This window comes from Pseudorasbora parva, chromosome 1 (assembly GCF_024679245.1).
Source record: "Pseudorasbora parva isolate DD20220531a chromosome 1, ASM2467924v1, whole genome shotgun sequence".
Taxonomy (NCBI): Eukaryota; Metazoa; Chordata; class Actinopteri; order Cypriniformes; family Gobionidae; genus Pseudorasbora; species Pseudorasbora parva.
The window spans coordinates 25,878,731-25,890,785 of NC_090172.1; the positions used below are offsets into that span (position 1 = coordinate 25,878,731).

The window sequence follows — 12,055 nt, forward strand, 5'->3', positions numbered from 1 at the left end:
TTAATGAAAAGCTATTAAGTAATTAAACCATAAACATTTTAAATGAAGATAATTTTCAAATAAGAACAAATAATAAAACTTTAAAAAATGTTATTTGTTTGTCTGCATATCATGTGACCATTAACCAACATCAGAGAACCGAACTTAATTTTATTATTAATTATGATTGACTTTATTTTATTATTGACAACTTACAAAATAAAATTTATGGGGGTACTTTAAATATTAGGTCAAACTCAGCTGCAAAAGTTGAGGAATTCCTGCATTGCATGTAAATATGAAACTTTGTGTGTGTGAAACATTTGTGTGTGAAATCGCACAAACCTGGAAGACCTTCTGAACAAGCAGTATAGCTATTTTTAGAAAGTAACATTTTAAAGATAAAAAAGTTAATATTTGACATTTTGAGATGTAATCAATAAAAAAAGTATTTTTTTAAATGTAATTTAATGTAATTACGAGTACTTCATTTTTGCAATCATTTTTGCAATCCAGATTACATTAATTTACCATCCAGCTCTGCCTATAGATTATCTATATTATAGAATATAGTTTCTGTAGGCTACTTGTAGGGAACATTATGGAAGCTTGTTTTTATTCCACAGAATATATTTTTTAACGGTAACAATAATGACTTGTGAGCTAAACAAGCAGTTGCAAGTTTTAAAGTCCTGCAATTCTGAGGGGAAAAAAAAGTCATAAAGTGCGATGAACTTGCAATTCTGAGAAGAAGAAAAAAATCAGAAATGTCAGATAAAAAGTCACTTTTTTTATTTTGTGGCGGAAGCTCCATAGCATGTAACATCAATACTTACACAAAGAACAGTAATGCTGCATTGGCTTAAGAACTACTGAATGCACCTTGATAATACATAATTTAAAAAATGATTTATAGTAAATAAGGAGTTGAGAAACTACCTTTATCTTTGTGTGCAAAGAAGGCCTGGCTCCAACTCAATATACAGTCCAATAGATATATTGCCATTTCATCTATATCAATGTGTATTTCTTTCTTGAGTCAGTTTTACATTTAAGATTGGTAGGTTGATTTGAGATTACAGTGAGATTAGAATTTGTATTAGACTCCAGAAATGGCAATGCTCACTTTGAACAGTTCCACCCTTATTGGTGGAAATCCTGCCATTAATCTGAAACAACAGAGTGAGTGCAGCATTAATAGATGCAACTGCAGATATTTGGACAAGATCTAGTCAATGTAAATATCACCCCCTTGTGGTTCAGTGATGCCATGAGTTCAGAGAATGTTCTCCAAATGGTCAAAAGTTATCATAAATATCCAATTCTTCAAAGATAGTCTTCCATTCCACCTAATTTTTCTCAGACTGTGAATGGTCGTTGAAGAAGTTTTGCAGTGAAGGGCTTCTTCTGACAACAGGTATCTGTAAAGCAACATGTACAACATTTAAGGGTACAGATCCATACAGCCCAGATAAAAAGAATTCAAAGCTACCAAATGTACTATATACACTTTATTTAAAAAAAGGAAATGTGTCAAAGTTGTTAATAAATGTAAAAGCTTCCATAATGGTAAAGACCAAGCCTCAATCAGCTGCCAATACATCAGAAAAGGACTTTAGAGATCTTCAATGCTAATGTAAACAAATAAAATACGAGATGCCAGCCTTTGAATATTTTGAAGTTTCGCTTCCTATGAGTGCATGTTAAGGATTGATGTATTGTATATAAAAGCTGCCTTTTCTATTTAGAAAGTTTGATAAAAGCATACGCTATATATGCAGTTCTGGCAGGTTTATAATAATACTTTTGATAATCTAACATGTTCTTGTTCTAGAGATTATATTATATAAACAGTATAGTGTCCACAGATACATTATTTATGTGTGTGTATCTACTGCCAGTTCTTTATCTGTGCAACTTTTCCGGTTCAAACATACACAAGCCCCACACTATATCTGTTAATCTACGGGTCATACTATAGTCTCTGAGCCTGACACCTTGCCAGTGAAAAAGTCCCAGAAGTTGCTTGACGGCTTGCTCTCTTCTGACGTCGTGGAAGAGGCGTTGGAGCTCTGTCGTACCCAGATGCCCCTCTCTCTAGGACTCTGTGGTTGCGAACCGCTATCTTGTCGCCCCAGACTGAAATGAAGGCGCTCCTCTGAGCAGGTCTGTCTTGAAACGCCTTGCCTCTGCTCCTGGAGCTCTCGCTCCTCACTCGGGGCATTAGAGGAAGACTGGACCAGACTCAGCAGGTTGTGGTGGGAATGAAACTGCCTCATTTTACCGATGGACTTGGGTGGAACCTCAGAGGAGCCTGTTATATGAAGAATAGAAGACAATGCATTTATTTGGGAAAGCACACTACCGTTCAAATATTTGGGGAAAATGTTTAAAAAAAAAAAATCATTTAACACTTATTCAGCAAAGGATGCATTATACTGATCATGAAAAATGACATTTTCTTAAGTGAAAGAAAACATGTTCAACTTTGATAACAAGAAATCCTGTTAACACTTTAGTATGGGGAACACATGTTCAATATAAACAACAACTTTTGCCTCAATCTTCTACCTAATTATTAATATTTAGTAAGGTAGTTTTTGTAGTGTGTAAAATTAGGTATTGGGTAGGATTAAAGGGGTGATGAATTGAAAATTCAACTTTCCCTTGAGCTTTTGATATATAAAAGGTCATGGTAATATAAGATTTTCCTGTAAGTTCAAAGCTGAAAACTTTCCTTTTAGTCAAAGAAAAGCTTTTATAGACACCAGGCCCAGAAAATGATCGTGAGCTTCATCCTTACGTGACCGCGCGACAAAGCACCGCCTCTACAGCACGTCTAATCCAGTAGCCCCGCCCACCGACTCATGGAGCTGTTCGGTCGATCACTAGTCAGCAGCAATAAACATGCCGAAGAAGATAGCAAGATATTGTGGAAGAACACAGTCGCTGTATTAGCTGTCTTCGGATATTAATATTAGGAATGTGTGATACTTTATTCTTTATACACTGGTGGTGGTTTGAGGAGATTCCCCCCTTCAATGTAAAGCACTTTGAGTGCCTTGAAAAGCGCTATATAAATCGAACAATTTTATCATATTCTTTATGAAATAAGCGTAATTTATTTTTAATGAAGTTCCAGCTCACGTGGGGAAGACTGTACACGTGTTTGCTTCATTTCACCGCGGAATCGTTTGTAAACAACCCTAAAGTGCTGGATTTGTAGACACAATGTTGTGCCTTCTTTATTGGATCTGACAGGAATGGTGCAACAAACTTATGTGAGTAAAACGTCTTTTTTATATGTAATAGTACTAATCCTGTACCAGACGGGCTACCAAAACGTACGCCCATCGGCAGAAATTCTTTCTTGATCTGGTTACGCGTGTGTGTGTGTGTGTGTGTGTGTGTGTGTGTGTGTGTGTGTGTGTGTGTGTTGCGCTTATATCGACCGATCCTGCGGGCCATTCAATACAGAAATAATATTCCAATCAATCACGGGTGGATGAGAAATAAATCATTAGCCACGTTTACATGCACACTTTTTTGTCATTCCGATTAAAATCATTCGGATTGAAAGATTTAGTGGATTGTTTACATGAGACGTTATCTAAACCGATCTGGGGTTTACATGTGCTGACTTTCAGTCGCAATAATCACAGAGCAGTTTGTCTGCCGCATCAGAAATGTCAACTCTCCTCTCCAGCAGTTGGAATGTTATCACGGAGGCCATAGCAACTCTCAACGACCACCAGGACTTATACAGTTGTATAAAAGCTATTTATTTATTGTAAAGTGTAATCATCTCAGAAAAAATAAATTCTTCTGTCAGGCACAGTTGAAGTAAAAAGTGCCTGGGACAAATGCTGTCAAGATGAGAGGATGTAGCTGGACTATGTCTGTGCCATTATGTTAACATTATCTTCATAACTTCTAACCAAATAAAAAGTTTACCCCTCAGAAAAATGAACTTTACTCTGAACATTATAGCCTCCGTGTGAGCATGGCGCGCGGTCAGTGGTGAAGGCGCATGCTGTGTATCACGTCATATAAGGACACACACTCAAAAGTAATCCGATCAGGTCGTTTACATGGTTACACTTTTCGTTTGATCAGTTCATGAAAAGGTTTATCCAGCCCCTCTCAAACCGATTACAATTTCATTCGGTTTGGGCATTTTTATTCTGATTGAGGTGTTTATATGGAGCATTTTCATTCAGATTGGATTTTTAAACCGATTACAGTGCTCCATGTAAAGGCACTATTGTGTTTGCTTGATGAAGATGTTTACAAGCCCTGTGGTCAAGAGAATCTTTGCAGTTGCCGCTTTCAAAATAATCTCTCCCTCGTGTGAACTGACACTGGGCCATAGATATGACAGCGGAGCTGAAGATCATTAAATATGCAAATCTTCTCCAATCCTAGCCGTGGGCGTTTACTTCCAAGTCTCCAGTGCGGCACGCCCATCAAAACCCAGCGTTCAGAAGACAGCCTCAAAACCAGTGTAGAAAATAGCCTATTACTTATTACTTATGATGTTTTTGAATGTAAAAAACACACAAACGTCATTAGTTGACCTCAGACAACAGTATAAAAAAAGAAGAAAAAAACAGTTCATGACACCTTTAAGGAATGTAAAATAAAGTCATGCATAGTAAGGCATTAATAAGTGCTTTATAAGTACTAATAAACAGCCAATATATTAGTAATATGCAAGCTAATAAGCTAGTTAATGGCAAAAATTGAACCCTAAAATAAAGTGTTACCGAAATCTTTCTTGGGCAGCAAATCATCATATTAGAATGATTTGTGAAGGATCATGTGACACTGAACACTGGAGTAATGATGCTGAAAATTCAGCTTTGCCATCACAGGAATAAATAAATGTTTAAAATTTAAATAAAAATGTTATCCCAACCTTTTAAATGGTAGTCTAGATAATAATTTCATAATTTAAATTTAGGGTGAAAACGTATTTAAATACCAAACGACCTCACTGTGAAGAATGCTGGACTACTCACGTTTCCTGTTAGTGTTAAGATGAAGGACATTGAAGAAGACCTCACTGCTCAGACTTCCTATTGTCGATGTCTCTGGGTAAAGAGGACTCAGTGGCTCTAGGGATGAAAGGTCATCACTGGACTGACCCACAGAGTCCAGAGATGCCTGTGTGTCCCTCCGTCCACCAGAGTCCACCTCCATTGTCAGGCTGCTACCACTGCTGTCACAAAAGAGAGGAAAAAAAGCACAGTCTGGTATTATTTACCTCATGTACACATAACAACACTTTTTAAAGTAAAGTTTTTTGGAAGACTTTCCTGTAAGTTAAAGGCACAATATGTAATTTGATGACACTTTGATTTCACAAAATCAAGGGAGTTGTCTTCACCTCTACAGCTGGTGGAAAACAGTCAGATGGGACTCAGGAATATTCATGAATAAGCTGATGTATTAAAGATTTATTAACATTACTGTAGTATGAATCGGGTTGGGGTTGAAAGACATTGGAGAAGAACAAGGCCGCTGGACTGATTGCTAATAAGAGACAAGTGTGACACATGGCTCGAGAGCAGTGAAGCTGAGCAACAATCACTGCCATTATAAAGCTTGGAAGAGCCAGGACATTTTTTAATATAACTTTGACTGTGTTCGCCTGAAAGAAGAATGTCATATGGGACAGCTAGGATGGCTTGAGGGTGAGTAAATCATGGGGTAATTTTCATTTTTGGGTGAACTATCCCTTTAAAGTTACATTATAGAGTGCAACAGGGCCATTTATTTTCCGGAAGTATTTTTCCCATTAATTTTTTTCAACAGGGAGTTTTAAAAAGTCTTCATTAAAGCATTAATAAAGTTAAGAACTGTCTATGAGGTAAATCGCAGCATTCAAACGTTGATTAGAAGCAAAAAAGTTTTTGAAAATCTGTTCAAAACAAAGGTACAACACTAATGTCAGTGTTCTGTCACCTCGATCTAGCTTACTCTTGCTTTATGACAGAGCTTCGAGCATGCTCATGCTGCGTGCTTTTCTGTCCTTGTGAGTTTTGTGTGTGGGGCATGGTGTTCGGATCCCAGCACTTCCGTCTAGTTTGGTTTGGGTTTTGTGTTGGGATTCGGATGCTCTTTGTGTTTGTCTTTAGACTCTTGTTGTGTGAGCGTGCACTCTTCTGTCTATTGTGTGTTGTGTTCTGTGTAGCCGAGGTTCGTGTTTACATCGGCCGTGTGCTTTCATGTTATGTTTTGTGTAGCACGCGGCTGGTGTTTTTCACTGGCCGCATGCTTTCTTGTTGTCATATTTTGTTTGAACATGCAGTTTATGAGTTTCTTCGTGCCATGTGCTCTCATGCCTATTGTCTAACCCCACCCATCTTGTTTCCTGTTGATTGGTTCAATTCCCCACCTGTCTTCCCTCGTTACCCCCTTTAGTTTGCTCCCTATTTATTCTCCTTATGTTTGCAGTCCTGTGCTGGATCATTGTCATACATGCCTCCTGTTTACCTCCCCCTTGTGCCAAGCCAAGCCTTGTTTTTCCCCCTCTAGGTTTATTATTATCATTAAAAAAATGTATCTGCATTTCTGAGTCCTCGCCTCAACCCTAACAACTAAGCTCATAAACAGCTGCTGTTTTTTCACTTGAAATGGAGTGGAGGCGTGGACCTGGAAACAGTCATGATTGCACAAACAGATTACATCATTTGCAGTGCTTCATGGGAGTGGGCAGGCGCTAAAAACTTTTGGAGCAATTTGCTTGTCGCGATTCTCTTGGTTGGTGTAAATTTCTTTGCAGAATCAATTCCGCAAAAACAAGGTAAAATAATGTGGGCTGATGGCTTCAACAATAGTACATCTGTATTTAAAGGTTATTGTTAAATATCAATTCACTTTTGTAAAAAAAAATTGAGTTTTTACTTCTGGAACACAACTATTGCTCCCCTATTAAAATCCCATATTCATTATATATTACTAGATGAGTATTATTATTCAGAAAGCTGACCTGAGTTTCCTGCGCAACAGATAGTCAATGACGTCAGGGTCCGTCTGAATGAGGCTCATGAGCACTTCCTGCTGCAGCTCAGCAGACACCTGCACATGAAATAAAACACACTCATTCAGCTAATGCTCGATCTATGAGAGGCTGCTCACGCCAGAATACCAAAAGTAAACCAGAATCCCTACTCTGGATGGAATCTTGGAGAAATAGGTAAAATGGAGCAAAACCCTAAATAGTAAACTATATTACTGATCGGCTGATTATGAAAATATTATTTATTTATTTATATTATATTGAAAAATTGTCTGTAAGGACCAATATAAATACTAAACAACAATGACACTACATGATAATTGAACTGAGCTGGATGACATCACTGTTTTCTCCAGAGCTGCTGTACAGCCGAATCAAATTCTGTTGCATTACTTTCCTGTTTAACACTGTCAAGCTGCTTTGAAACAATCGCCATTGTAAAAAGCACTATATAAATAAAGGTGACTTGACTTGACTAATAGGTGGAGCTAGAAGCTCCAACAACACCCCAACCCTACCCATAGCCTTATCCCTCCACCCATTAGAAAAAAAAGGTGTAGCTGGATGTCATTTGGCTCTTCAGGGAGCACAACTTGCACTCCATTAGAAATATGAATATTCTAGTGCTGGGGAAAAATTATTTGCATCCAAAATAAAATCTTCTTTTTACATAATATGTATGTGTGTACTGTGTATAATTATTATGAATATATAAATACCCATGTATACATTTAAGAAATATTTGCATGTATATGCTATACATATATAATTTTATAAAAATATAAAACATTTCTTAAATATATACATGCATATATATATATATATATATATATATATATATATATATATATATAAATACACACACACATACACACTCTGTTAATCATTATACACAGTACACACACACATTAGTAAACACAAACTTTTATTTTGGATGTGATCACAATACATTTTCCCCAGCAGTAGAATATTCATATTCTCAATTAAAATGATTCAAATTCATCTTACAATCTTCTGTACATGTAAAAAGTATGTATCATATGCAGGCCTATGTTTTTATCATTTGTTCTGTTTTCTTAAGAAAAACAACTGAAACTTTATTTGTAATAATTATTTTACCTAAAATGTTTAATTATTTTATCAATTGCACATTCTAAACACAAAAAGAGAAATTCTAAAGTTTGCCACCACTCTCCATTGCATGGAAAAGAGCAGGTTTCTACATTTCTCCTTTTGTCTTCCACAGAAGAAAGTGAGTTTGGAACAGCATGTTTCATGTTTTAAGTGACCTAATAATTTAATCATTCCACACCTCCACTCATTTCTCTCTCACCATGAAGAGGTGTTGGTGGTTCTGGATGAGCATTAGGGTGACAGAGATGATGGCAGTGCTGTCCTCTATGGCCAGAGCTTGAGGGCTGAGCTCTCTCTCAGATCCTCTCTCTTTCTGCAGGAGGTTGGGCCCAAAGATCACTGCCAGGTTTGCTGCCGTCATCTTGTTACCTGAAATCTAAACATAACACCAATTTAAAAACGGGTCAGAACTTTGATTTGGTTTAAAGTCCTCATGAAATCAAAATTGACCCTATTTACTTTGTTAGTGCATATTAAAGGTCTTATGGTGAACAATTCATCCGGTCAAGTTAATACACTCAACAACAAACAAAAAAACAAAAAATCTGAAAAGTAACTTCCGGTCTGGAAACAGGGTTCCTTCTCAGATGACGGCAGTTTGACGGCTTAGGTTTTAAAATGCTTAACCGCTGCCCTCCTACTGTTAGTCTGCTAAGAGTGAGAGATGGAGAGGAGGAGCGCTGAAGTAAAACCCTGCCTTCAATTCAATATTTCTATTTCACTTGGAAATTCATCACAGCACTGAACCACAGTCAACATACAACACACAGTCAACCAATAGTGACAGTCATTTCTGGTGGGGTGACAATTAATTTATTGGGTACTGGCATTATTAAATCTGGCACTGTCCCTTACAAGACAATGGATTGTTGGTTTACACAAGGCTTAGTTCCTATCCTGCTGAGGGAATTATATATTTTTCATGTATTTATTTTACAGCTGATTGTCAGTGGATGTATGTAAGGTGCAGTGGTGCATACCTTCATATACAGCTCCAGCCCAGACTTTTAGAGTGTGTGTCCAGTTTATGTATTTCAGCTGTTCAGAATGCACTGCTAATGATTTTGCTATCACAAATAGGTAAAACCCAAATGCAATAATGTAAACTAATGCGGAATGTGTTTTTTGTTTGTTTAAACACATACAGTCTTTGCAAAGTATTTCTGTATATGCAAGTATAAATATTACTACGTCTATGAAAATTCCCCATACAACATAGAAACCAGTGTGTGTGGTCCTGGTAAAACCCTACATTATGAGGACAAAATATCTCCACAAGGATGGCCATACTGAAAATCCTTGTGGGGAATAAAAAAAATAAAAATAAAATAAAAATAAAAATAAAAAAATAATAATAATAATAATAATAATAAATATATATATATATATATATATATATATATATATATATATATATATATATATATATATATATATATATATATATATATATATATATATATATATATATATATATAAATCATACTTAAGTGCATTTTACAAAAAACATCACTAAGTTTTCTGTGATTATATGTTTAGGGTTAGGGTTAGGGTTAGGGTTAGGGTTAGGGGATAGAATATACAGTTGTTTGTACAGTATAAAAATCATTATGTTTATGGAAAGCCATAAAACATGGAAACCCAATGTGTGTGTGTATTAAACACAATGTGTATATAACACAATTAACTGAAATGAAAACTTTTGTTCAACCTGAAACATTCCTGTCATTTGTTTTTACCTTATAAAGCGACAGATTAATTTGTCCCTAGTAAAAACATCTGTACTATAAATGACAACTATGATCAGAACCTTGACCATACCTCCTGCTGATTGGGCCCAGTGGAGCTTTTTGCGTTCTCCTGTACTGTATGAAGAAGTGTCAAGAGCCTTAGCAGAGTGTCACAATTGCAGGGTGGCAACAAGTACAACAACTGCTGCAGGTATGCCAACTGATCTGGCCCTCTCAACTCTGTCAGACAAACAAAACATCTTGTAAGGTGAGCATATGTCATTACAGCCAATACAATAATCAGAAGTGTGATGGATATGCAATTACACAGTTCAACTGTGAATCCTGATTCTTGTATAATAATAAACGTTAAATATTTTGTGAATGCCTGTCTTTACAACAGTATGGTCTTACGGTTAGCGTGCAGGAAGGCCCGGTACAGTTCTCGTGGCAACAGGGGGTCAGGCATGTCTCTCAGAAACTCCTTCAGTAATGCAGCCACGTCATGAACGCTGTGTTCCTCGTCTAACACAACATCTATCCCAATGTCAAAGTCCTCACGCAGCTGAAAACACACAATGATACAGAGGATATAACATTACCACCCCGCACAAGACTCAAGTATCCCGTGCATCCTGTTCCTGTATAAACACAGCATATACACACACACACACACACACACACACACACACACACACACACACAAATCACAGTCAATCAGAGGTCAGCTATGAAACCAAGGCGCTGTACATGCTATGAAAGGTATCTAAAACATTCAGAGTTAAGGAGACAGTCATTGCACAAGCAGATAAAACAGTGTGTCAATGTCATACTGACAGCAGTGTGCTGCTAGAATCAATATGAAAGACAGGGGGCGCATGCCACATGTGAGAGACAAATGTTGTGTATGATGCAGTGGTGTTAACTGGCTCTAGAGAGCAGATGGAACCAACAAACTTACTTGACGGACTCTTTTTTTGGAGCTGCCTACACGGAAAATCCCTAAAGTTTGTAATCCTAGAGAGAGAGAGAGAGAGAGAGAGAGTAAACAAGAGAGAGTGTAAACAAGTGCTGGGCTCATATTTCATCGTCCTGATTTTATATCTGTTTTATTGTTTTTGAGTGGTGTCTCATCTGGGTGACCTTCTATTTGTAACTTGAACCAAGGGTGTTATGAACCATGAGCCTGAGGATGTACACAAATTAGTTAAGTTATGTTTCAGGGAAAGAACAAAATTCTTAAAAATATTTGGGTTCGCATGCAGTATTTCGATTGTGGCATTTAAACGTGGCCCAGACTGTTCATAAGCATATCACTTATGCCTCCTAAGGTGGACTTCAAATCAGGGTTATGCACCACTCAGAACTGGATTCTTAAATTTAAATTAAAGGGTTAGTTCACCTATAAATATAAATGTCTGTCATCAATTACTTACCATCAAGACGTCCCAAACCCGTAAGACCTTCGTTCATCTTTAGAACACAAATGAAGATATTTTTGATGAAATCCGAGTGCTCTCTGACCCCACAAGTATTATTGTTGCTTCACAACAAGGTTGAACCACTGTAGTCACATGGAGCATTTTAATGATGTCTTTACTTCCTATCTGGGCCTTGAAATTGGTAATAACATTACAGTCTATGTGGGGGTCGGAAAGGTCTCGGATTTCATCAGAAACATCTTCATTTGGGTTCCGCGGATGAATGAAGGTCTTGCGGGTTTGGAACAACATGAGGGAATGACAGAATGATGACAGAAATTTATTTTGGCTGAACTAACCCTTTAAGGCAGCCAAACCCTGAATTATAATTCTAATTGGAATGAAATAGAATTTAAATGGAATGAAATTCAAAGAAATTAAATACACACACACATGCTTTTATACATGGAAATACACAAAACATACAGGGTTTTTCCTGGAAGATGTTAATATTCAATGCTTGAAATGCTACCTATTGAATTTTGTATTTAATTTGTGTATTTTATTATTTTTAATAAATAAACTTTGATGGCAGAAGAACACTTTATTTAACAGAATAGACTAATTTATTTTTTCAAAATCCCAGTTAACAAAAATGTATTCTAAGAACATTTTGCTAATGTTCCCATTAAGTTCATTATGAATGTTCCCAGAACATTTAAAATGTCCAGTTTTTAAAATTGGATTTGTTAGAGGAATGTTAAGGG

At 36.7% G+C, this 12,055-nt stretch overlaps 1 protein-coding gene across 3 annotated transcripts in view; it reads right to left on the reverse strand.

Annotated features, from left to right (window-relative positions):
• Positions 1-749: 749 nt before the first annotated feature.
• Positions 750-12,055, reverse strand: part of arhgap36 (Rho GTPase activating protein 36) — a 51,297-nt gene continuing 39,991 nt past the window's right edge. For 2 of the 3 annotated variants that reach the window (XM_067437373.1, XM_067437375.1), the window contains exons 6-13: positions 10,829-10,884; positions 10,282-10,432; positions 9,959-10,107; positions 8,337-8,513; positions 6,974-7,062; positions 5,001-5,200; positions 1,977-2,293; positions 750-1,400 (exon numbers count right to left, since the gene is read on the reverse strand). In XM_067437373.1, the coding sequence (XP_067293474.1) occupies positions 1,329-1,400; positions 1,977-2,293; positions 5,001-5,200; positions 6,974-7,062; positions 8,337-8,513; positions 9,959-10,107; positions 10,282-10,432; positions 10,829-10,884 (1,211 nt within the window). In that variant the 3' untranslated portion in view covers positions 750-1,328. The remainder of the gene's footprint in view (positions 1,401-1,976; positions 2,294-5,000; positions 5,201-6,973; positions 7,063-8,336; positions 8,514-9,958; positions 10,108-10,281; positions 10,433-10,828; positions 10,885-12,055) is intronic. The other variant, XM_067437374.1, reaches the window with a different exon arrangement.